This window comes from Acipenser ruthenus, chromosome 2 (genome assembly GCF_902713425.1).
Source record: "Acipenser ruthenus chromosome 2, fAciRut3.2 maternal haplotype, whole genome shotgun sequence".
In the NCBI taxonomy this organism is placed as follows: Eukaryota; Metazoa; Chordata; class Actinopteri; order Acipenseriformes; family Acipenseridae; genus Acipenser; species Acipenser ruthenus.
Genome location: NC_081190.1, coordinates 89,291,083 through 89,318,908, shown reverse-complemented (window position 1 = coordinate 89,318,908; position 27,826 = coordinate 89,291,083). Strand labels below are relative to the sequence as shown.

The following is a 27,826-nucleotide window of genomic DNA, read 5'->3' as shown; positions in this document are numbered from 1 at the left end:
TTGTACATTAGCAATTTAATTTGTATTAACATATCCTTCATTGATAAAACAAAAACACACAAGAGAACTTCATACATCACTCTTTCAAAAGATATAGATACAATATTTAAATTTGTGTGACAGCCCAGAAAGAACACATATTATGAAAACAACAAGAAAAGACTTTAAACTGATAAGCAGGAACCAAGGTCTATTAATTTATTATTATTATTATTATTATTATTATTATTATTATTATTATTATTATTAATATTAATAATAATAAATACAAAATCCCAAAGGAGACAGGAAAGCAAAATAGTTTCTCAAGAGTTTGTTTAGCTGCATGGGCTTGTTTTAAAATGTTTTAAAACTGACACCCAAACTATCTGGCAGGATATCCTGCAGTAAATCAAGAATTACTGCCAAAGAAAAACTCTCCCTGCCCCATCACAGCAAACCACACCACACAAGACAGGCCACAGTAGAACATTGGCACGTCTTTCTCTTCCACAGTGTTTGGAATCATCTCTGGTAACTGCTGCTGCAGAACAGTTTGCTTAATTATGTATTATTTGTTTTGCATTACAGTACGAGCTGCACCTTTACTTTTATTAATTTATTTATACACTAAGATGATGCAGATATGAACATCTCATTTTCAAGCTGGCCTGGGATAAAACCCACTTATATTCATACATGCAATCATTAAATCACTATTAACCTTTAGTAGCCTTTCTTCACATACGAGTATTACAGAGCGTATCAAGGCTTAAGTTACTGTATTACACATTCTTGAACACAGACATTGTACTCTTTGCATTCCTGATAACTGTCTGCAGGTACCTTTAGCTTAAAATAGTATATGCATAGTACTCTATTCAAAGTCTCTTCTTTTTTTAGGTTTGAAATCTGCATTTGATAAAATCAAATGCAAAATATACTGTAGCAGTGCAAAAAAAGTGGGGACAGCTCCATCTGGCTCTAACAATGGTGCTGAATTTAGAAAAAAAAAATTAAAAAAAGGAACTTAATAAATGAAAAGATAAATGTTTAGGACGGGAATGTCTTTCTCTGTGTCTTCTATGCTTTAGATTTACATTGCTGTTTTTAAATTGTGGATGGGGATCACATTTTATGCAGGCTTCAGAGACCCCAGTCAGCAGTATTCTTAAGATTACTTTACCTAAAGAAACATTAGGCAGCAAGGTTAAAACAGGGTTGGTATATTGTTAGATATAAGAGATGTAATTGTAGATGTCATTTTCTGTAATTTGATCTGAGACCTGCCCTATCTGGATCCCTTTTACCTGGCTAATGGAAAGAGCCCAGATGATGAAATAATGATGTAATAATATAAAACAAACATTCAGCAGGACGCTCCCTCTTTTTATCCACAAAGTGTAAACTGGGGTCCCATGAAATCTACAGTATCTTACTTCCTTCTCCTGTGAAACAAGAATATAATGTTAAAAAAGGGAACACGTGAATTAATCTCAGATAACCGGAGGGATTTGCTGCATGAATCTAACACAAAGACACCCAACAAACAAAACAGAAGTAAAATATTTCCAGTTAAGTGCATGATTCCAGAGAGCCTGGTGGTGTCAAGACTTGCCTGGGTCCCTCCACCCCCCGAAGGCTGTCTCTACATAGCGGGCAGTGGCGATAGAGAGACGGTCATTATACAGGTTGGAGACCAACTGAATCCCCAGAGGCAGGCCCTCTGTGCTCAGGCCAAGGGGACACTGTGTAACTGGCAGCCCCAGAATGTTGAAGATACCTGCGGATGAGACACACACCACGGATGGGAATAAGACTCCTATTGCATAGCACCTTCACTCATTCCAGGTTTTTATACAAGCCTGATTAGCCACAGTGTATAGGTTACAAGCTCAGGTGTGTCTTACTAAGCAATGGGAGATTTATTTCCATCCTTGAACACACACAATCAAAAGTCAGGGCCTGCTGTAGGAAGAATGACTTGCTCAAGTATCACCATAATGACAACTCTATATATCCTCTTTTAATACTGGTCAGATCTGGGTCAGTCTCCAATGGTACCAATAGGCACAGTAACATTTGTTCAAGTTTATCTTTATTATGAAACATTATTTTAGGGTCATTCCACGCCAACACAACCAGAAAAGGGACATTTCGTTGCCCATCCGTCTGATTTTCCTAGAAAAAAAGCACCTCAGGGTTTTCTGACATGCTGAGTTCAGAAATGATAGCCATTATTTTCTTTTAAAATGCCCCCTTCAACATGTGACCTTGCAAAGGTCAACCTAAAGTGAGAAAGGGACCTTGACCAGAAAAATCACCCCGGGTGCAATTTAGATGCTACCATCATGTGTAGTACCTTGTTCTCAGAAAAAATACTAGGAGCACCCTACTCACTTCCGGCAAATTGCCAAACAAGGGCTAACTGACAAGTTTTATTCGAACTGCAGCCTAACCCTTTACCCTGTAGGGGACGTGGGCCCTAAAATGTAAATATTGCTTTAAGACCCTTAGATACCAGTCTTCCAAATTCTGTGAAAAACATTTGGTTTCAAGTCCCACCACTGGTCATTAAACCCCCTTGAAATTAGAATTTTATTTGTACCAAGTTTAGGCCATAACAACTTGCGTGGGGGGACTCCCAAAAATCACCCAAAGATATGTTTGGATAGATGTTGATGAGATCTACAAGCATCAAGCAAAATATGTTGGTATCCGGGGATTTGGGGACTTTGCATTCTCTGAGGATTGATCAAGAGGAAAAAGTAACAGTATGTGCTTCCACTGGCACTAGCGTGGAGTGGAGGGGTTATGAACTTGCAAAATCCCCAGAAACCTTGATGCTTGTAGATCTCATCAACATCAACAAGAATAAGGCTTCCAGGCTGGGCGTTGCCTTCACTGGATTACAAAATGAACAAAAACAACACACACAGAAAAACACTTGCTTCCTCTCTTTCTAGAACTCTTCCCCCCTACTGGGAGGCTGAGGCCTCCTTTTATGCCAGGTGGCTGGGTAATAATTGAATAATGAATTGGTTGATTGCTCCCACCTGACGCAATCAACCAGGAACATCAAGCGGACCCTCTGGAACAACAGGCGTAGACGGTGGACCCTCAGGAACAGCAGACAGACCCTCTGGAACAGCAGGCGGAGACAGCGGTCACTCCGGCAACGGCAGTTCCAGCTCCTCCAGTGGCAACGGTTCCAGACACTCCGGCATTGGCGGTGGTGGCTGTGGCTATTCTAGCGGTCTCTGAAGTCGGGCTGGCACCTCCTGCCGTCGCAGTCGGGTGCGCCTCCCCTGAGCTCCTCTCAGCAGCATGTGCAAGGGATGCCGAGGGGCTTCAGCCTTCTCCCCTTCTGGCTCTCTGGTCTGTGGCTCCTCCCCTTCTGGCTCTCGTGTCCGTGGTTCCTCCCGCTCTGGCTCTCGGGACGGCAGCTCCACCCCCTCTGGCTCTCGGGACGGCAGCTCCACCCCCTCTGGCTCTCGGGACGGCAGCTCCACCCCCTCTGGCTCTCGGGACGGCAGCTCCATCCACTCTGGCTCTCGGGATGGCAGCTCCATCCCCTCTGGCTCTCGGGACGGCAGCAGCAGGGGAACCAGCAGGCATGCTCCCTCTGCTGGTGGCAGCGATGGAGGCAAAACCAGCAGGTACTCTCCCTCTGCTGGTGGAGGTGGGAGCGACACACAGTCCTCCCACGGCGGTGGAGGCGGAACCTCTGCTGGCGGATACCTGGACTGTGGACGTTTCGCCTTCCCCCTCTTTGGCTCTGGATGCTCCGGCTCCCCCCTCTTGGGCTCTGGACGCACTGGCTCCCCCCACTCGGGCGCAGGGCGCTCGGGCTCCCCCTACTCAGGCGCAGGGCGCTCGGGCTCCTCCCACACGGGTGCAGGGCGCTCGGGCTCCTCCCACTCGGGCGCAGGGCGCTTGGGCTCCCCCCCCTCGGGCGCAGGGCGCTCGGGCTCCTCCCCCTCGGGCGCAGGACGCTCGGGCTCCTCCCCCTCGGGCGCAGGACGCTCGGGCTCCTCCCCCTCGGGCGCAGGACGCTCGGGCTCCTCCCCCTCGGGCGCAGGACGCTCGGGCTCCTCCCCCTCGGGCGCAGGACGCTCGGGCTCCTCCCCCTCGGGCGCAGGACGCTCGGGCTCCTCCTGCTCCAGGTCTGTGTCCTGTAACATCTCCGCGCAGTGGTGCTCCTCATGCCCGTACTGCATGCATTGGGTGCACCACTCCTCTTCCTCCCATGTCTTCCTTCCTCTCTGCCTCCTTCTCCTCCCCTCTGTTTGGGTGGGGCAGATGGCCACTGTGTGCCCATATGCCCCACAGCCGGGGCACAACTCTGCTGCGAGCCTTTTTAAAAACAACTCCCAGTCGTCATCTGCCTCCTCCTGGGCCAGGGCGTAGGGGCATCCTGCCCAGTTGTGGCCGTAGACCTTGCAGCGCCCACACCAGTCCACTGGTGGCACTTCTGGGCAGGATCTCCAGCGGTGGTCCTCCTTCCCACACCAGGAGCACCAGGGAAAAAGGCTGGTTGGGTCCTCCAGCTGGGGTGGCAGCAGCTTTTGATGTTGCCGTCGCCTGTTTCTTCTGCCCTTTTTTTTTTTTTTTTTCTCAAAGCTAAAAAAAAAACAAAAAAATACTGCCCTGAGCCAGATGTGACAGGATGACAGAGGTTGAGACTCAGAGACAGTGTGAAAGTTAAAAAATAACGCTTTTTAATACACAAAAACACAAAATAAACCGGCACGAGGACCAAACAAAAAGGTTCCAACACACAAAATACACACTAAATGAAACTTACCAAACAATAAGGCTTCCAGGCTGGGCATTGCCTTCACTGGATTACAAAATGAACAAAAACAGCACACACAGAAAAACACTTGCTTCCTCTCTTTCTAGAACTCTCCCCCCTACTGGGAGGCTTTTATGCCAGGTGGCTGGGCAATCAACCTGGGCAGGGAGGAGAATTTAACTCCATCCCTGCCAGTATTTCCAAAGGCAGAGCCCTGCTCTGCCACAGCCCCTTTATCGAATCTCCATTTGTGACCCCTGGTCCTTGTTTCTTTTTTCAGGTCAAAAAAGTCCCCTGGGTCGACATTCTCTATACCTTTTAGGATTTTGAATGTTTGAATCAGATCGCATTGAAACCGAGGACCACCGCGTGTATACTGGGTTCCTTGGGATTCAGCAGGGATTAATTTAGGGGATTTTAATCCCACCAAAAGTTTATTTAGAGCTGTGTTAGGGAGGTTTCTGGAATGGGACCTCCATTTTAAGAACATAAGAAAGTTTACAAACGAGAGGAGGCCATTCAGCCCATCTTGCTCGTTTGGTTGTTAGTAGCTTATTGATCCCAGAATCTCATCAAGCAGCTTCTTGAGATCTCAGGGTTTCAGCTTCAACAAGATTATTGGGGAGTTGGTTCCAGACCCTCACAATTCTCTGTGTAAAAAAGTGCCTCCTATTTTCTGTTCTGAATGCCCCTTTATCTAATCTCTATTTGTGACCCCTGGTCCTTGTTTCTTTTTTCAGGTCAAAGAAGTCCCCTGGGTCGACATTGTCTATACCTTTTAGGATTTTGAATGTTTGAATCAGATCGCCGCGTAGTCTTCTTTGTTCAAGACTGAATAGATTCAATTCTTTTAGCCTGTCTGCATGCCTTTTAAACCCGGGATAATTCTGGTTGCTCTTCTTTGCACTCTTTCTAGAGCAGCAATATCCTTTATGTAACGAGGTAACCAGAACTGAACACAATATTCTAGGTGATGTCTTACTAATGCATTGTAAAGTTTTAGGTTTCTCCTCTAATCAGTACATTGTTTTCTACATGTTAACCACTCCCTAATCCATGTGCATGCATTTCCTTGAATCCCTACTGCGTTCAGTTTGAGAATTAATCTTTTATGCAGGACTTTGTCAAAAGCTTTCTGGAAATTTAAATTAACCATGTTGAATGCTTTGCAATTATCCATTGTCGATGTTGCATCCTCAGTAAAATCAAGCAGGTTAGTTAGACACGATCTCCCTTTCCTAAAACCATGCTGACTGTCTCCCAGGGTATGGTTCCCATATAGGTAATTTTCCATTTTGGATCTTATTATAGTTTCCATAAGTTTACATATAGTTTCCATAAGTTTACATATAAAAGTAGTCAGGCTTATTGGTCTGTAGTTACCTGGTTCGGGTTTGTCTCCCTTTTTGTGGATCGGTATTACGTTTGCAATTTTCCAGTCTGTCGGTACAACTCGTGTCAAGAGACTGTTGCATGATCTTGGTTAGCGGATTGTAAATAACTTCTCTCATTTCTTTGATCTCATCCAGTCCAGGGGATTTGTTTATTTTAAGAGCTCCTAGTCCCTTTAACACTTTTGCCTCTTATGATAAAGTTATTTAAAACTGGATAGGAACAGGTCGACATGTTGTCCATGTCCTCCTTTGTAAAAACCTGTGAAAAGTAATCATTTAATATATTTGCTATTTTTTTTTTCTTCGTCTATGATTTTGCTATTTGGTGTCTCTTAGACATTTAACCTCCTCTTTGAATGTTCTCTTGCTGTTGTAATATTGGAAAAACATTTTGGAATTGGTTTTAGCCCCCTTAGCAATATTGATTTCTGTCTCTCTCTTGGCCTTTCTAACTTCCTTTTTGACTTGTTTGCAGTTCCAAGTACTCTTTCTGTGTACTTTGTTTTTGGTCCTTTTTAAACGCTCTGTAAAGTGCCTTTTGTCGCTGAATTAAATCAATAAAACAAACAAAACACGCTTTTTTTTTTACTTCAAATATTACATATAGTTCACTGTTAAAAAAATAAAAACCACAACACCAATACTCACGTTAGTTCGACTCTGAGTTAGTCTTCATCATCCGGACAGCTATTGTTAAAATAGAGTTGGGGCATTCCAGCTACAATTAGTCTGACTTTGGAATGTCACCACCTCCCATGTGCTTGCTGAAAAAAACCTCGAACTGCTGGTTGATCCACTTTGTACAGAGGAATGTAGGCTTTTACACACATTTTGACAAAATATGACACAGTTTCACGATGTTCTCTGGCAGCTGATGACTCTGACTCGAATACAATTCTGATATACATATTATATATATATATATATATATATATATATATATATATATATATATATATATATATATATATATATATATATATATATATTTTAGCTCAAAGAGCCAGCTGCCCTTGTGAATACATGTGAATTTGATATATATATATGTGTGTGTGTGTGTGTGTGTGTGTGTGTGTGTCGCTTCATTCGCTTCGCTTGCAGTGTGCATTACTCAGTTTAAATCAAGTTTAAATTATTTTTAATTCGCTTGTCCGCATCCAGTGTGCATAGCCCTTTAACAGACTGAAACCGGGTAGACAACAAAAAACCTAAGAATCCATTGCATTGACGTGAGACCCTCAAATTGTGAAAAATTGTGAGTTTCAAGGGTAAACGCTGGATTTTACCACAGTGAATGTAGAAGCCTTTAGGATGACTTTCACGTGATTTGGTTGGCTCTTGAAATACTGAAATGTGCACATTTCCCGATTAACCATTGTTCTCTATTCATTGCTTTATTCTCTATTCATGTTTATATATATATAATCTTCTTCATGACAGAGATAGATAGATAGATATTACACACACACACACACACGTGTGTGCAAAACTCTGGGACCAAAAGCAGTCTTCATTCTAAATAAATTGTGCGATTCAAAATAGTGAACTATATTTAAATTGAGTGAAAGGATTTTCTTACAGGTTCCACTGAAAATTAAACTGAGAATGCAAGAACGCAAAATTGTGCACCACACATCAGAGATTCCCTCTGCCACAAAATCCGGGGACTGGAGACATAGATATAAAGCACAGTCCAGAATTGTATCAAAAGTAGAAGGAGGAAGCTGCTCAGGCCCATTTGCACCGCTTAAAACAAAGCCCAAGAGAAGTTAGAAAATAGAAAGCAGAAGAATGAGTGAGAACATTTAGAGAACATCAGAAATATAAAGTAGTTGTCCTTACCAAAGTCAGTAGTGCACCAAATACTTGTAAAATATGGACTAGGGCGATTAAGATAAAACAAGAGAGCTTACTTACGTAAAAAGAAGCAAGAAAGATGTGCCAAACAATCAGCACAAAAGAAAAGAGAACTAAAACAAAAGTAGAAAAAAGGAAATTTGGAATAAAAAAAAGGAAACACCCAAGCACACAGAGCACCATCCCAATCTGGAGCAAACAGCAGCTATTTAATTGCAGGTTCTTGATATTGACTACACTGACAGCATGGTTCAGTTGTCTTTTATGAAGAAATCCTGTTCTGATGTCTACAGCTGGCCAAGCACACCAGACAAATCATGGGAAAGTCCTCACCATATTATGCTTGTTATGGGTGGCCCACTGTTGTGTGCAGCTGAAAGCAACAACAGTACTTTAATTTGAGCAAGGATAAGCTGAAACTTGCAAATTAAACTGTGAATTCTATGGACTAATAGGGTTACGACTGCCAGTGTTTTACAAGGGGTTTTGACATTGCATTTGGTGGTTAAAGTTAATACAGTTTTAAAAGGGTTCTAGCTAATTAAAATGAGTAAGTTGTACCTATCTGCACTTCTGTTTCTTTTTGTAGTTCCCTTTCAAGTATGAAATGTAACCATTACCTAATGGGTGTTTCCACCGAAATTTGCTTGGATAAATCTTTGCCTTGGCAACTTGCAATTGATCATTTTACTACATTTAGTGAAATACAATTCCAATGTATAAGTGCGTTTAGACATGCTTAAATAGCCAATACTTGTATGCAACAGAAAAAAAGTCTTTACTTGAAGGTTCTCATACCCCTTCCCATTGGACAGGAGCTGGGTTACAGCGAAGAGAAAATGCTACTGTTTATACAGGTAGTCTATTTTGCTATTATGCCATCCAGTGGTAAATCAAAATAACTACATGTGAATTTGATAATTATTCTACGGTATTCTACTTGCCCCCCGTAATCCCGCCAGCGGGTCTGGGTTTGGCCCCTGAACGGCTGCATTTACGCTGTCTGGGTCTGTCCAATACGGTAATTGACACCCTGCAAAATGCCAGAGCAACATCCACGTGTTCCCAGTATGGGTACAAGTGGGGCAGCTTTCAGATGTGCTTGCCTGCCTCGGAGTTTTGACCCCACGACCTGTCCCACAGCAGTTGTACTGCAATTTTTGCAGGACCTGTTTGACGATGGGAAATCCCCCTCTATGTTAAAGGCTATCTGGCTGCTATTTCTGCTTGCCATGTCAAGATTGACTCGGTCTCCCCAGGAGCTCACTTCCTGGTGGGGCATTTTTTAAAAGGAGCTTGGCGACTTCGGCCACCTACGAAGGATATTGTTCCTTGCTGGAGGCTTAACGTGGTGCTTGATGCACTCATGAAGCCTCCATCTGAACCCTTGCATTCAGCCGAGTTGAAATTTTTAACGCTCAAATCGTCTTTCTTACTTGCAATCACCTCCGCTAAGTGAGATCCAGACATTTTCCATTGTGAAAGCCTGCTTACTTTTTGCAGAAGCCAGGACAAAGGTTACGCTCCGTACTAATCGTGATTTTTTGCCAAAGTGCTATTTTTGCATTTCATGTTAATCAGTCTTTTGAAGTATTATTTTAAGTATTTTGAAGAAACATAACATTTAAACTAACAAGTGTTTTTGCTTGTTTAAGGCTTTACTGTAATACAAATAGACTGTAAAAGCAGGAGCGAGAATTTCATTTAATCAACTTAAGAATTAATTAAGTTTCTCTAACTAAACAAAAAAACTTTGACATTACAATATCCATTAAATTAATGAATATAAATATTTAGTTTATATAAAGGTTTTACTGCAATAAAACAGATGAACTGTTAAGTTTGAAATAAGAGAATATAGTGTATTTAATAAACTTTAGTATACAGTAAACTTGCTGAAGGAATACAACTCATTCTGTGACCTTGTCCTTTGCCTGCTTGTAATAGATCCCGCTCCTTCTCCACACTTGCCCCTCAGTGGTGGAACGACCTACTCCTCAAGACACACCTGTTCAGACAGCATCTGTAAACATCCCGACTCTCGACCATACTGGACTATATGGCACCCAATTGTACCAGTACTTGCATCAGCTTGTACTTGCACCGAACTGCTCCATACCTTGCCGCACTTAACTACTGCTCCTACCTATAACTACTGTACCTTGTATTTCATTTTACTCTTATAGGTAATCACTCACGTTTTTTGTAATTGCTCTCATTTGAAATCTTTCTCATCCATTTATCATACTTACCACGTGTTCTTATTGGACTTTACTCATATAAGCAAATATTTACTGTAAGTTTGAACTGCTCTTACCTATACCTTACTGTATTCTTTATTTTGCTCTTACTTTAATTTGATCTTATTGTATTATTATTATTATTATTTATTTCTTAGCAGACGCCCTTATCCAGGGCGACTTACAATCGTACCATAACTTTCATAACTTCTCTTATCTGTATTATGATATTCTGTAATGTGATATTTTATGTGATACTTTGTACTGTGATATCTTGTAACAATTGTAAGTCGCCCTGGATAAGGGTGTCTGCTAAGAAAGAAATAATAATAATAATAATAATAATAATAATAATAATAATAATAATAAATTCATATCTTGCACAGTTGATAACTAAAGAAATAAATGCAATGAAGTCATTTTTAAATTTTGTAATTTTGTAATTGTAATTTTCCCACTTTTGGTATCAAGTATTGGAGACTGACCCATCACTTTGAGGAACAAATTTGTTTTGAAACGACACCAATTTCATGAAAAAATAATAATAATAAATTTGCCTCGAACACAACAGCTTTTTCACCTCATCAGCATAGATTCTTAATTAAGGACCTGGGATGTTTATTAGCTAATCAGAAACACATTTCCTTCATTCTGCAGTGCCTGTGTCTTCCACAATAGATCACTACAGGTATTTCTGATTCTAAATCAAGTTAGACAAGAGTCACCTCTTTGTCACACAGAGAGTGGTGATGGTATGGAATGGGTTAACTAGTCATGTTGTTGATGCTGAATCATTGGGATCCTTTAAGACCCAACTTAACAAAGTTTTGAGTTCAGTCAGTTATTAGGAACCAACTTGACAAAGTTTTGTGATCAATCAGATACAAGCAGCCGGACGAGCATAGATGGGCCAAATGGCCTCCTTTCCTTCAGAAATGTTTGTACATTTTTATGTTCTTGTAAGTATTGTGGCAATAAAGTGTGTCATAACATGCGATCCAATAGCACCCGTCAAAAAGGTACATCAAAACATTTCTGCTCTAAACAGTAAACTATCAACCGGTCTGGACCTACAGCTTTGTCTGTATCTTCCGAGTGTTTCTATTTCAGGATTACCTGTGTAAATGAAGTTGAAAGGGGTAAAGATGGGGTGGTGATGTTTGGGGGCGATCTTGGGGTGCGAGGGGTAGAGGAAGACACCATCCGAACCCAGAAGGCGCTCCATTTCTCTCCGCAGCGCCTGTGTCTTCTTGAGCAGATCATTGCTAGGCTTTGAGCTCTGGAGCTTCTCTGCCAGCCCCAGCCCTGCAACAGCAACAAAACCACAGTAGGTGAGACACCTCCACTGCTGAGCTGCACTGCAGTACATACTGGAATACCTCGACCTCCTTGTGAAACACTTCAGTTTTGTGTAAAAGTCTATATGCAGTACATGTGTGTTACAGTTTTGCTGGATATACTGCACTAGCATGTGCCAGGGATGGAAATAAGACTCTTACTGCACAGCATTTTCGCCCATTCCAGTTTTTACTACGAGCTTGATCAGTCACAGTGTATAGGCAACAAGCTCGGGTGTGTCTTATTAAACTCATTAAAACCAGGAATGGATCAAACTGCAGCAGTGTGGAGTAGTGGTTCGGGCTCTGGACTCCTGACCGGAGGGTCGTGGGTTCAATCCCAGGTGGGAGACACACTGCTGCTGTACCCTTGAGCAAGGTACTTTACCTAGATTGCTCCACTAAAAACCCAACTGTATAAATGGGTAATTGTATGTAAAAATAATGTGATATCTTGTAACAATTGTAAGTCGCCCTGGATAAGGGCGTCTGCTAAGAAATAAACAATAATAATAATAATAATAATAATAATAATAATAATAATAATAATAATAATAATGCAAGCTGCAGAAAAGTGAACAAGATTACAGGAAACCTCACTCTTGATAGATCCTCAGTGCAGTGAGTACTCCTGTCAGGTTTCACCAAACATGTTTTTATTATAATACAACACTAAGGAGGTAAGAAGTAAAGCCCTGCAATGTTCAATATTTATTATTAAATGCTTAGATTGAAACTTGCATCCCTATTGGCTAATGCAGGGTCACATGACCAAAAATTGTTTCTATACTCGGCCTATAGCTGAGCAATCAGTACTGCCCTCTGATGCTGCCACTTAACACGAAACAAAATGCCAGACCAGCCACAGCATCGCAGACTTCTCTCCTACAGTAGAAGTCTCTCCTCTTGTGAGTAGCTCATGGTACTTTTAGTGTCAGCAATCAAGCCTTCGTGTTGGATGTATTGTATGCATCTGTAGGTGCTTCTTATACAGAGTGTATCTTGTGAGGGGTGTCCAGTTATGGTCCTGGAGGGCTATTCCACTCCAGGTTTAACAGGTACAATGATATAATTACCTACTTCAGCACCTGGATGGAAGTTTAATTGGTTCACTGAAACAATTTACAACAGGGTTGGAACAAAGACCAGGAGTGGATGAGCCAACTTAGGCCACTGCTACTGTAGGGTTATTTCATCCTTAACTACATAACATCTAATGGCTTTGGCTGAATAATCCATGAGAACCAGGTAAAATGTATGAAAAAGAATGTTTAACTTTACTTAAAAACAGCTGAATTCTGAGAATCCCTGTGACTGCTAAACATCACAGTGTAATTTAGAACAATACCATTTCTTTGACATTGAATTTGAATGAATGCAAGAGAGATTCCGAAACGAGATTGACAGCACGCTGAAAAATCAACCTGCACGCTGCACTCTCAGCACTCGTTGTATAGAGGATACTGAATGATCGTTCGTGGTACACGGTTTTTATTCACAGCAGGAGGATGTCCCAGTAAACTTGGACAGATCTGTAACTGACATTTCTCGACTAAACTTGTTCAAGGAAATCGAAGTCCATCAAACAACAATAGAAATATGAAATTATTTCAGACATTTTAAAAGTTGTCATAAAACACATATCGTGGCAGTACTGTTTGAACTACCGAAGCGCAGCTCTGTCCTGAATTTCAGCAGAACACCTCTGGATTGGAATGTAAGCAAAGACACATTTGAAACTAGTCTCGGTAAGCATGTTATTCCACTTATGTTGTTCCAGTTAGGTGCAATAACAGAATGTTATCCCACGCTAGATATACCCAAGCTTGTGGTATAAGTAACAACACTAAAATAAACTTTCCACGAGATCTTTCAACACGGAAGACTTAAGCATTTGTCATAGAACAGTATATTTCTTTTAGTATTACTACATACTCCGCTACAGAAGTGTTTTATTGTTACGGATGAAGGTCACTAGAGACCCCGACTTGTACTGTACGCTCTGTGATTTACCAATGGCTGGAAGGGTATGGTAGGACAACCCCAGAATCCACTTCAGTAGCTCCCAGAGAGGCCAGACTGGTTTGCCATGATCCCCCATTAGCCCTGTGAAGGACTGCGCAGCCTGTAAACAAGGAAGAGCAGGTGTGTTCACTAAAGCAGGAAATAGACCACTTGAGGTTTGTCACTGTACACAGATTTAGATTTATCAACCACCACCCTTATATGCACAATGTTAAACTGCAAATTGCAGGTTTGTTATTTGTAACTTATTTGATGTATGTATGTACAGATTTGACAAAATGTAATTAGTAATAGTTGCAATAGTATAATAGTAATATAAAAGCAAGCTCCATTTACAATCATTGTATTTACAATCAGAAATAAAGCTTGTTTGCAGTACCCAGAAACTGTTTGTAGGCAGCAAATTGTAGCCTACAGGAAATTATAATTGTGTAACAAACTTAGATAGCAATCTCTCTCATACAAAAGATGCTGTGTTCCAGCACCAGAAATAGACTTACCTTTCCGTCAGCGTTCTTTGATGACATCATCGCCGCCCATATCTGGAAAGCATATTTGAACTCCGGAATTTGAACCTGCTGAACTTTGACCCCCAGGTCAGCCTCTAGCCGCTCTATCAACTGGACAAGTAATTAGATAAAAGTTTTTCTATAGTAACTTTAATTAGGGATGCACCGAATCCAAGTTTTTGGGATTCGGCCAAATACCAAATCTACAAAAACTGTCAAGAAAATTGAAGGAAACTGTTGAATAAAAAACAGACTGGCAGCTACTAACAAGGGACGCAAACAATCTATAGTTTATCTCTCGAACACGTCTGACAGACAAAGCAACAAAGCACACAAGTCTACAACAGTTTGCCGTTACTATATATTACAGGTTTACTGCATAACTACTCCATGAAAAGTGTGATGTGATGTGCTGTTGCATACGGGGGTATGTTTGCATTCAGCATCTGAGTGACGTGTTTAGTGCGTGCGCCACCAGTAATTTAGGGAGTTGAGAGCTGAGACAGAGTTCATCAAACGTGTTCTTGTTATTAAATACAACAATTACATTCAATACCGGATTTGTGTCTTATTTAAAGAACTGCACACATTGGAGGGATGTATTAAAGTGAGGGTTGCCACCTGGCCCCATAATTCCGGAACACTGAACAGGATTTTGAAGTTGCCTTTAAATTGAAGGAAATCAACACCTGAATTGAGCGCTAAACCTTTGCTAAATTAATTCTGTTGATTAATTATCTCGAGGCAGCATGACAATACAATAATAGCTTTTAACAAATTAAATAAATAAATACGTACCATCATCAATATTTATGTATTTTATTAATAGTTTTAAATATACATTTTAAAGTTACTTTATATTTTCTAACAGTATATCACCTTCTCCCACTCAAATCATTAATACTGACCAGCTGTTCACTATTCCTGACACCAGACAGCATGAACACCTGATCAGTGTTATTATTTAAATTGAGAGATTCAGTGTAAATTAGGGCTATATATTACTAACAGGATATAAAATAGCAACTTTTAAATATTGCTAACTGAAATACTAATTTTACAAAATAAAGTATCTTGAATAAACCTACACACATTTATTCAAGATGCTTTTTTATTTTGTAATATTTGTATTATCACAATGATTCAGATAATTAAGAAGCAGTATAAATTAAGCAAGTGTTTAAGGGCTCAATTCACGTGTTTATTTATTTCAGTTTAAGGGCAACTTAAAAGCCCTGTCCTGTCCCAAAGTGTTCCGGAATTATGGGGCCAGGTGGCAACCCTAATTAAAATGGATGTGTGTCTGGGCGGATATAGGATTCGGATTCGGTTCACCCTAACTTTAATTATCCAAAAAACAAAAAAGCAACTTTAACTCCACCCTCTTGGAAAGGCAAAGAAAAGGCTTTGTAATTGCTACCTTGTACACCTTTATCATACTTCTCATATTCTAACATGGATGTGATAATGCATTATTTACCATATGTGAAGCAATTCATATACTGCCTCAAGGAAAAAGTTTTTACTTAAATTGATTCCTACTAGTTTTGTTCAACCTGAAACCTTTATCAACATCTTGTGTGTTATCATTTTCTTTTTCAGTACTATTTAACACGTGTAAACAGTAATACTGAGTGCTGCTGGTTACACACCTGGTATTGAGCATCGACCAGCTGTCTGTCTACCGGAGACACAAACAGGGAGCCCCCATCATGCACCATGGAGTAGAACTTCACCTGCTTCAGGTTCACCTCCTCAGACAGGTTCAGCCTGGACAGAACCGAGAGCTCAGAACATAGCACAGAGCGAAGACAGCACAGAACACAGAACAGAGAGCTCATAACACAGAGACACAAAACAGACAGCCCAGAACACTGAGCACAGGGAGCTCATAACAGAGCAGATAGCTCAGAACACAGGCGACACAAACAAAGAACTCAGAACACTGAGCACAGAACAGAACAGAGCACAGAATGCAGTTCTTTATTCAACCAGGTCAGACCAGGTAAGGTAAAAAGTTTATCCTCTTTTGTGGAAAACTTAAGAGAATAGGGTAGGGGGTAGGAGGGATTTTACTAAGAGTGTTTTAGTGGAATCTGTAGGATGACATTTCATGTAGAGCTCTAGTGACCCCCATTAGAAAAGGGATTTCAATGACTACAGGAATCCAACTTCCCTACCTCTCGGCTTGGGGTCCTGCCATGATTCTCAGCAGAGGAGCAAGGTCTTCAGCGTAGCGGCACAGGGGTCCGGTACACAGGAAATCTACCTGTGGACCTGAGGCATTGGGAAACTGCCCTTCATTGGGCACGACTCCTGAAACAACAGTAATTGCACTCACTGCAATGACAGGCCGGCTGGCCACAAGGCAACAGAGAAACTTCAGCAGACAGAGGACAATTTTATTTTGGTAGACCAATATTACAGAGCAGACACATTTCCACTAGAAAAAGGCACATCAGAGTCGTGTACTTCTTTTATTGGACCCATCTGGTAAATCTGTAAATTTACTCTGGTTATACTCAAGGCATGTAACCGAGTGTTCAGTCCAGAAGGTGGTGCTAAAGACCAATCAAGAACACTAAAAATGTACAGTAAACTTATAGAGAGAGATCATTACAATACTTACTGTGATACTTTTATTATTGATAAATTATTTTTTACTATAAAATAACATTGCAAGTCATGTTCCCAATGGCACCTATTAGCAGCAACTACACTTAGAATTTCGCTGAGAGTGTAGATCTCACTCAGAATGTCAATGACACAGCATCGAAAACTTTAAACCACAACAGGTTCCAGAGTAAGTACATTAACATCTGGGTTTCGACTTTTTTTTTTTTCTTCGATTTAATGACTTGTTTATAAGTGTTCGGATGGCTCCCTCTAATCAAGCGGACAGCGTGCTTTCTTGTGCACTATTTGTATGACAGACCTGACACAGCACATTAGAGGTAGTCACAGAACACCTACAATATAACCACACGTTGTATTTCTGTATATAATCCCAGTTGTGAGTGGCAGCGGTACCTATCGTGGGTTTGTGTCCAAAGACTCCGTTAAAGAACGCTGGCATGCGGATACTCCCCCCGATATCAGAGCCGATTCCAATCACTGATCCCGCACTCGCCAGAATGCAGCCTTCCCCTCCTGCAGAGACAATGCAAATGTAAAGCAGCCTCCAAAACTCAGGGTTTTGTGGGTATATTTGCACGCCATTTCAACTTACTGTAAGTGAACATTCTGTTTCGCCCTATGAAATGTGGCCTATGCAGAAACTGTAATTCAGCTTTTTGGTTCCAAAACTTGTTAACAGTGATTAACACATTAGTAAACACTGTAGCAGTATCCGTCTAAACAAGGCGGGTACTGTATGTGCTCTGTGTGTGTCTGTACTGCTGTATCCCTCTAAACAGGACTGATGTTCTGTCAGTCTACGTGTGTGTCATTGTGCGTTTGCGTGTGCATGTGTTTGAACACATTTTCCACTATACAGTACAAGACAAACAAAGAGAGTGGCAACGACATCACTGGTCAGTAGGCACGTGTGTAAGTAGATGTTTGTGTGAAATGAATGATCTGCAATGGAATTAAATATTTTAAATTGTGTGTGTGGGGGGGGGGGGGGCACCAATATCGATATTTCGATATGATATCGATAATTTGATATCGTGGGATAAAAAAAAATAAATCACGTACGCTCACAGAGACACTTTTTATTGCTAATACTGTTAAAAATACAAATGCAGTATAATCAAGTTTATTTTATATTAAGATACAACAAACCCAATACATAACAATCATTGTTAGTCTTGCAGGCAAACATCACAAAAAGTATTATTTAACTATTTTATTCCATTGATTGGCATTTTTAGTTTTTCTAAGAACCCAATTAACAAATGTATTTCAAACATTCAATAGCTATAAAATCAAGAAAAACAACAAATCCACAACCTGTGTATCCTCTCTCGTATGCTCTACTCCCCTTTCTTCACCTGTTTCCTCTCACCAGCCAATCCCTTACCAGAAACTATATCCTGTTTTCAAAAAGTGCGCGCATCAACTAATTAAGAAACAGGACAGTCTTTTTTAAAGGGATAAACACCTAAAAACAAACTTAACACACACAAAAAAAAAAAAAAAAACTGGAAAATCAGCTTAAATAATTTGATTTATATATATATCTTTTTTTTTTTCTTCCATTCAGAATGTGCTCGCAAGGTCCCGAATGTTATTTGCATGCTGCATCAAGCACTTTTGGGATTATTGTGAGATATGTGCATGCGTCAGTGTGGTCCATTGCATTTTTTCCATGCGATTACTTACATGGTTATTAATGAATTTTTTAAATGTGAACTTTCGGTATTATAAATAGATGTACTTTGGAAACATCAAAACACAAAAATAATGCAACATTCAGCATGACACCGTACTTAATACTTTTAGATGCGTCGTGCATTTATATACGCAGAGAAGATTAAATTACTTCCGGATTGGTTAGTCTGTGCAGTGAAGTAAAGTATATAAATATTTCAGTTTTGAGGTGGCTGATGATGGCATGGAATAGTAAAATAATAACAAGACTTTGTTTTTCTCCATGGATATTGTGAAGCAAAGCACCACTAAGTTAAAGTAAGTTATTGCTTTTCATATGTAAATATCTGTTAAAGTCTACATGTATATATGTTTCATATTGCATTTGTGTGATTATATTTTTCTGTGTTTTGGAAGACTTCGATATTATCGATATCGAAATACGTGCACGATATCGATATACAATTTTCATATCGATGCCCACCCCTAATTTTATTTATATTTGTCTTTAATTATTACACTGTTAACCAGGACAGGAGTTTATGATGCCGTCTTGTGATGCTGTAGACATAGCTATGACACTTCTAAAAAGTAACAATATTTTTATTTTATTTTAAATGTAATAAATGGCTAAATGTTTTTCAATAAAGTATTTTTATTTATAAAATGTCATGGGCAAATTAAGCGCTTTGATTGGTTGTACACAATGATGTACACCATGTGTTACAGTTTGATTTGCTCTCACCCATTTCAAGTTAAACTAAACTGTACAATAACAGAGAGCACAGAAAAGCGAGCAGTGGACTTACCGGAGCTGCCTCCCACAATCCTGTCCAGGCTGTAGGGATTGTTGCTCCTGCCGTACACGTTGTTGCTTGACTCCAACCACATGCACAGTTCGCTACAGTTCGTCACCCCTAGCGGCACGGCTCCAGCGCGCTTCAGCAGAGACACGACGGCTGCGTCGGAGTGGGACACCACATCACGCCGGCTCACCAGCCCCGAGGAGTTCGGCATCCCTGCACAACAACAAGCATGGCATAGATTTACTCAAAATCAAATGTCTTACCTCTGGCAGCATTTTCTGTGGGCCCGCCTCTCACTGCGTTGAAGACCTTTTAGTTCTTTCTTTGTTTTTTTTGTTTTTTTTTGTGGAATATGAAGCTTTTTCAAGCACCTCCCTGAAGCAAAGGAAAGTCCTTGTACCATATCACTTCCGGTGGCAAAGGTCAATTCCTCATTCTGGCAGACCATGTAATTGACACAGATGTAAAAGAGTACAGATAAGTGGAGTCTAAGCTTTACAATACAAACAAAATGAGCATATCCCCAATTAAAAAGAACACTGATCCAGTAACTTTTGAGACTTCAGGCATGGCTAGTGGAAAAACTTCTGTTTACTAAGTTTTGTTGAGTTGGAGGGGGGTGGGGGGTTGTGGGGGAGGTTAAACACACCAGGAAAGCAAACCCATGCTGAGAGCAACAAGAACGTCTCAGATTTATTAACAAATTGTTCTTTTAAAGTACAGTATCCATTCTTCATTGTCTTCATCTTAGGCACCCTTACAAAAGACAGACTGAAAGGTTTTCAGTGCAGGTAGGCAAATCAATAAAGGGTACCCTGCAGAGCGATGGATTCTTTGACAGAGAGCGGGACACCCAGCAGAGGGAACTTCTCCTCCAGACTCGCCTCGTCTTCGCTCTCCTCTGCCACCAGCTTGTCCACCTGATCTGCCTCCTGCAGGGCTGACGCAAACCTGCCGACACATGAGAATAGTACACCTGTACTGTACGCTGCCCAGCACCATCACCACTACATCACCATTATTAGAATTATGAATACAATTATTTATTGTCATGTTACAATTTTAACTACTTCTTAATATTGCATACTTCTTTCTGTTTTAATCAACATTTAAAGTGCTTTGAGATACTGTGGTATGAAAGGTGCTCAATAAATAAAATAAATTAGCCACTCCCGGCTAAGTGGCTGTCGCTGCCCAGCTGAAAAAAAAATGGGCGAAAAAAAAATCTTGGAACCACATGACAGCTGTGTTACGTCTTGACACTACATTTAACCAATCAGAGACTTGAAGGGGCGGGTTTTCCATTTTAAGCACTTCGAGTGGCTGAAACGTTAAATGTTAAAATGACTGCTAAAAAAATAACCGATTACTTTCAAAGCAAAAAATAATGATAATGAATGTGGAAATTACCAAACCGAAATGGATGATGAAAAAGAAAATGTAGAAAATTTGATTTACCATGTGCTTCTCTGAAGATGTGTAGGCTAATTGCAAAGCTTGTGGGGCCAAGATGTTTTTTTTCAATCTGCATTACTGTACACCATATTCATAAAGCCTTAGCATGCCAGTAAATGCATAGGACTTTGGTGTAATAAGTGGCACACTCAAGCTTTACGAATACAGCCCGATATACAGCATTACATCATCACTTGACTGAAGAACAAGGAAAGAGTTAGGAAAGCAATAAAAGAGTAAAGTCAGGATCATCAAGTGCTAAGAATCCAGGGATGAAAATAAGCCTAGAACCACTCTGACCGATTGGAAACACCGTAAAATAGTAAAGGAATATAATAAAGGAACTAGAATTATATTTTTAATCTACTTACTGTTTAATTTTTGCAATAACAAATAATCAGGTGCAAGAAAAGCTTGTGTTACCACAGGGATAGAAATAAGGCTCCCATTGCATAGCAGTAGGACCCATTCCTGTTTTTACCATGATTTTAATAAGACACACCTGAGCTTGTTCCCTATACGCTGTGGCTAATCAAGCTTGTATTAAAACCTAGAATGAGTGAAAGTGCTCTGCAATAGGAGTCTTATTTCCATCCCTGCAATGTGACATATCAATGCATGCCCTACAGTACCAACACTAACCTGTCCTTCACCACTGCATTGACCAGGGGGTTCACCGCCTCAATTCTACTGATGTAGGCCTGTATCACCTCCACGCAGGATACCTGTTCGAGACAAAGCATGTCAATCAGCAGTGAGGTGCACACATCAGGTGAAAACTGTACATTTTATAAAGCCCTGGGCAGCTATTTGCATTCCACTTGGTCACTCCACAACATAGATGTATCCTTTCTGTCTGGTAATAAAACAGCTTGATCTCCATCCAATTGCTAGTCCTTCAGAAGCATCAAAAGCATCAGGGTTGCAAACTCACACAAGCTCTATCACCCAGCCCTGGGTTTCAGAACTACCCTTGCCCAAGTATAATATTAGAGCAATTGCCCCTGTTAAACTGAAGGAACATGAAGCCACTTTGTGGCTTGGAACTTGAAACAAAAACCGGTGAAAACATTAGATGCAAGATTTTAAGGCTGCTAGTGAACACACTCGGTTATGACCCGGCTGTTTTAAATAAAGTAGTGTGGGTGACAGATCAGGGCGCTAATATACAGTAGTGTTTGCTGTAAGACCATACCGATGCCTAAATTGTCAAGACCACGTGTACAACCCTGTTCTTCGACATGCTCTTCTGAGTTAGTCTCAGAAGCACCAGATGTTGCAGAAACAAATCAATAATGCCAAGTCTGTGTGTACCCTAAATTGGCAATGTTGACAAGAAGCGTGCTATGTATTCCCGGCAGCAGCAGCAGCGAGCAGAACTTCAGTGCTGCTGGAAGGACCATAGATCAACGGAGGATAGCCCTCAAGCCATCAACTGTTGACGCTATCCTTTTCTTAAATGAAATTTGTTTTATTATTTTATTTTACTGTTTTTTTTTTTCTGGCAGCCTTTCTAGCCTGGAAAAGAAAAAGACATCTTTGACAAATGATTACTTTTAAAAGACTATAAAGAACACTCCATGGCAAAAGTTTCAATTTTGGTTATCAATACTTATTGGATGACAAAGGTAGATCACAGGGCATAACATACCACAACCAGTTTATGGTAAGTTTTTTATTATTATTTTTTTTTTAAACTTATTATTTTTAATGCAAAGCTGTAGTGCAGTGATTTTATGTTTGTTGAAAATTAACTTTGCCTGTGGTTGTAAATGCAAGATAATCTTTTTTGAATGAATGTTTAGCCTATTTCATTGTAGTCCGTAATCGTAAGAGGTTAGCAAGTACAGTACATGTATTGTTTTCAAATGGACTTCTGCAACATATTTGTTTCTTAAAATCGACAGAAAATTTAGCTTGTGATCTTAACAGCAAATAAAAAAAAAAATTGTAGACTTCTAACTTTTTTTCCTCATCCACAGGAAAAAAAGGAACAAAAGATTTTTCCTAAAATTCTTTCTTTCAGAAATGTTTAGAAATGATAAATTTCCACTGGGGTATGTAAACTTTTGACTACAGCTCTATTTGTTTAACCTGCATGAATACTGTCTTTGTTTACATACACGATCGTTACACTATTCTATTGTTTACTCATTATTATCATTGTCATTATTATTCTCTAGTCCAGAACCATAAAGACTGAAGATTAGCATTACCATTTCTCTTGAAAGATTACAGAACATATGACTATAACAAAACCCTCTTTAACCTTCATTAAGGGAAGCACTCTAATCTAAATACAGCAATACACCGTCATATCAAATACATTTTGCTCAACAACTCATGCTAAAACTACTGCTCTATCGCCAGTAGAATAACATTAACAATAATAATAATAATAATAATAATAATAATAATTAGGCATTGAAATATTACAGTGAAAATACAAACTGTTACACTTTCAAATTCTAAGCAAGTTACATGCTTGCCAGTGCCATTAATCAATAAAACAAACATATGTTTTTTTTTTTTTTTTTTACTTCAAATACATGTATTACAAACAGCTCCCAGATTGTTGTGAAAATAATCCCAAGTTTGCTGTTGTTTACGTTTCATTTCATTCATTTTACGTTTAGCGCTTTCCATGTGTTCTACAATGGTCTGCCTATGAGTATAATCTACAGTCTTGCTGCATTAAGCACAAAACAGCACATTACCATTGACGTGAAATCCGTCCTTGCCAAACTCGTTGATCCGATCTTTAGGGGTGATTGTTATTGTTTTCGGCATCTTTGAATGGCTCTGGATACTGACTAAGCAAATTTAAGCTTCATTCAACACTGAACTTGAATACCGGAAGCAGTTTTATTAGACAGACATGTTTATGTAAATTTAAAGCAAAGCAATGTGTATTGACTTGGTTATTATCAAACAAACAAAAACCGCCTTGCATGTTTTTTGCCCCTCGCCAAATGTAAAACAAAAAAAAAATCTGACATCATATAGAATCTGTGTTTTTCCTTGTTATTCCGTAGCAAACAGATTCCTATGATCCCTGCTACTGAGCTACATAATCAAAATCGGTCATGTGATACGGCCCTGTCTGCTTTGCGTTCATATGTAAAGGCCGGCCCTGGTCCTGGATTGCAGGCCCTGGGCCACATCGAAACGGTGGCCTAAATCTAGGCCGGCCCTGGGCTGCCTTTTCTTTTTTGGAGCGTTCACATGGGCCGCCTTAAATTGCAAGTGTGAATGGGGTCCTGGTCATTTAAAAAATGCACCTAAATAAAGGAGTGCCACATTCTCAAAGCTGATTACTCCAAATCGGCATGAGAAAAATTACAAATCTAAACTTCAGAACACTTACAAGCCCCTCAATGAAATGTTTGAGCTGTTGGTTTCTGATTTAGACAGAGTGAGCAGGAGTACCTGGGAGGAGGCTGGGCGCAAACTGCCAACCCCACGTTCTGCAAGTGAGCTTCTTAACCACAATGCAAGAGCCTGGCTCGTCTGTTTTTGTAGTTTTAGAGCTTTAACCTCCCCTCACCTCATCTCATCGACAGGGGACAGGACATAATCCAGATCACACAACACTGCATGTTACACATATACAGCATTTAAAACTTATCTTTTGTAAAGTGGCAGTCAAAACACTAAAGTTTTAATATATTAATATATTGCTTGGTTGATTACAGAATCCTATTGTATTTACTAGCAAACAGCAAGTGAGCATCCAAAGCACTGTGCAAAACAGCCATACTAGTCTTCTGGTTTTGTTTCTAGATAAGCAGAGTGCAGGGAAGGTGTGTGTGTGTAAATCCGAAATGTACAGATATATCAAATCTTTCAGCATTTTAAAGTTAGTTCAATCTTTGTCGTTCGCAATTGAATAGTTAATTCGTTAATTTGTCAATTCATAAATTAATTTGTAAATGAATTTCTCAATTCAAATTAATTTATAAATTAATTTGTATATTTTTTAATTAACTGGCCAATTCTTAAATTAATTCGTAAATTATGTTTGCTAATTACGAATTAAACTTTCAAGTTAGTTTGGAAATTGAAGTTTTTAAAGCTTCTATTTGAACATTGTCAATCACATGAGGGGAGCGTCTACAACTGATCTTTGCTCCCAAAGGATCTTCATGTCTTAGTGATGACGTTGGGTCCTGCAGGCATGGAACATGAAAACCAAAGATATTCACGATTCCGTCTTTACTTCCGTTACACTGCACGCAGAGGGTTATGGGATATAAAGACACCGCTCTCGTCTGACTAACAGTGTTCAAATAGGCTTTAAAAAGTTCAATTGCCAAATGAACTTGAACATTAAATTGCCAAGTGAACTTGAAAGTTTAATTGACAAATTAAATTGAAAGTGTAATTGACAATGAACTTGTAAGTTCAGTTGGCAAACTGGTAATTTACCAAATTAATTTAATAACTGACCATTTAATTTACGATTTATAAATATACAAATTAATATATAAATTGATTTATGAATTGACAAATTAATTTAGGAATTAACCATTTCATTTTGACCCTTTTAATGCGCCATAATATGGCGCTACTTTTTTAATTTAGTAATAAGTAAGGACATATTAGGTTTTTTTTCTGAAGAAACGAATAACGAGTAATAAGTTACTTTTTTTTCAATAACGGGCGCAACTCTGGTCACCATAACGAGAACTCCAGGTGTAGCCAATCACTACAGGCGCCATTATTATTATTTATTTCTTAGCAGACGCCCTTATCCAGGGCGACTTACAATTGTTACAAGATATCACATTATTTTTACATACAATTACATTATTTTGTACACATTATTTTTACATACAATTACCCATTTGTACAGTTGAGTTTTTACTGGAGCAATCTAGGTAAAGTACCTTGCTCAAGGGTACAGCAGCAGTGTCCCCCACTGGGGATTGAACCCACGACCCTCTGGTCAAGAGTCCAGAGCCCTAACCACTACTCCACACTGCTGCCTCCATTATTGGAGCCCACTCAGATTATGAGGGTAATACAAAGCACTGGACAGACAGCTGTATGAACGGACTTTTCTACAATTTCAAATTTTATAAGATAATTTAATAACCCATATATGATTATATGACAGTTCAACTAATTATACATTACACTCCAGTTGTAACGATTCTGCATATAACTTTTTATAACGATTATATGAGAGCGTATAATAATTAATTTTGCAGGTATTTTTCATTGACTGTCGAGATTCACAACACTATTACTCTAGCCTTTCTTCTAACTTCAGTCATTGCAAAATACCTGCAAAATGTATTCATTGCCACTATTCCCCCATGCAATCTGAACAAGAGCAGCCTTTCTAAATTCAAGACTTTGGCTCCTGTTGTAGCACCGCCCCTTCTATATGACATCATTGTCCTATCCTTTTGGAGAGATTGGCAGAGATTGGTTGGGCCAATTCAGCTTTCCGCTGATTCGTGCAACACGCCACAGTAAGGAAACACTGGTGAAATGACGATTTACAATTATAATTAATTTACCAAACTTAAGTTAGCCACTTCCTATTAACTTATATAATTAATATACAGTAGTACCTTACCTCCCTGCGTCGAATCCTGCGCGCTAGTTGAACCCCGGACAGCAGCAGAAGCGGGTTTTTGGCCGATGAGACCCGGTTGGTCGCGTTTGGCCGCTGTCTCTCGGGCAGGACAAAAATAAAGATGGTGAGGAAAACCCGGGTCAGGACGCGGAGACACTGGGCAAAACCACGCTCCAACCGGGAGAGAGTCATCCTGCTGCAGCTGTGAGAGAAACAGACCGGTTTAGCATCAGCAAGTGCACACCGTTTGATAGTGCGTCTCCTGCCAGTCACGTGATCAAGTACGTCACACGCACAGACGACTGAGAGATTCTGCAGTTTCAAGAAACGTTGGTGACTTTTGTTCTCTTATTTTTTATTATTTATCTGTATGTTTGGTGTATAGTGTTATGTATTATGTAATGTTACTCATAATAAATAAAATAACTTACAAACTGGTGTTTTTTGGAATGTATAACATTTAATTAAGATTAAGGTAGGTAATCAACATTATTCAATGCTCGAGTCTAAACGCTAATGCTTATTCTGCGCTAACACAGTGGCATTTCAAGGTCAGTTTCAAGGTAAAGAATGTATTTAAATTATGTAATATCTAGCTGAGTGGTGCAATAAAAAAAAATATTGCCTTGCACCTTGTCAATATTATTTTGTAAATGATGTGAGAGCAGTTTATTTTAACGTTGTGTCACAGTGCATAAATTATTAATATGTTTTGCCTTTACTTAGCTAAAAAGTAGAACAGTATTTTAAATACTATGACAACTGCTTGTACCTGCATAGATTTTACACGTCTTTAGCTGGGACACCATTAGTACCCAGTTTACACAGATGAGCACTGGACTATACAGAGGACCCTCGTTGAAAATGTCGATGTACTATTTTGCATAATTTTAAGTTCCTTCGCAGATAGCTGTCACAGTCACTATATCATTTACTGAATCGATATAATTTAAACACTATAATTTTGCACTGTCTGTCTCACAAATGTGATTAAAAATTAAAAAGCATAATCGTCGTTCTTTAGGTCAGTGGTTCACAAACAATTGTTTTTGGTGGCCTCAGAGCCAATAAATGTGGAAACCATTTTGGTTTTCGTTTATTACTCCTCATAACAGAAAATAGGATCAAAACAAAACATTGATCACTATACGTAACATTTGCCTTGCAAGTGTGGCCAGTGTCTGGAAAGTGTGAAGCATTTCCGAGTGATGTGCACTACCTTCATCTGTATCCCCTGATTCTGACTCGCTTGCCAAATCTGAAGCATCACTTTGTTGTTGCTGTTTTATTATGTTAATCCCACACATCACTTGCCATTTTAGAAACTGTCACTCAAATTCTGGTAAGGTGGTACATTGGTGCTATGTATTTCTAATATCTATCAACTATGTAATTTATGGCAGACACATATGTGGATTTTTGCCTTTGAATTCATGTGCAGCAATGTGTTAGACTATTCAGAAAGTTTCTCTGTACTAAAGAACATAGTATTACTCCATACCACTGTTTTCATATTGCACTACTA

At 39.7% G+C, this 27,826-nt stretch overlaps 1 protein-coding gene across 1 annotated transcript; it reads right to left on the bottom strand.

Moving 5' to 3' along the window:
• Positions 1-26,626, bottom strand: faah2b (fatty acid amide hydrolase 2b). Its single transcript, XM_034015928.3, has 11 exons — positions 26,302-26,626; positions 21,357-21,439; positions 20,074-20,210; positions 19,263-19,472; positions 17,170-17,289; positions 16,320-16,455; positions 15,792-15,909; positions 14,131-14,250; positions 13,619-13,730; positions 11,385-11,573; positions 1-1,762 (listed from the first exon to the last, which is right to left on the bottom strand). The coding sequence occupies exons 1-11, from the start codon at positions 26,491-26,493 to the stop codon at positions 1,587-1,589; spliced, it is 1,593 nt and encodes a 530-aa protein (XP_033871819.1). The 5' UTR covers positions 26,494-26,626; the 3' UTR covers positions 1-1,586.
• Positions 26,627-27,826: the final 1,200 nt, after the last annotated feature.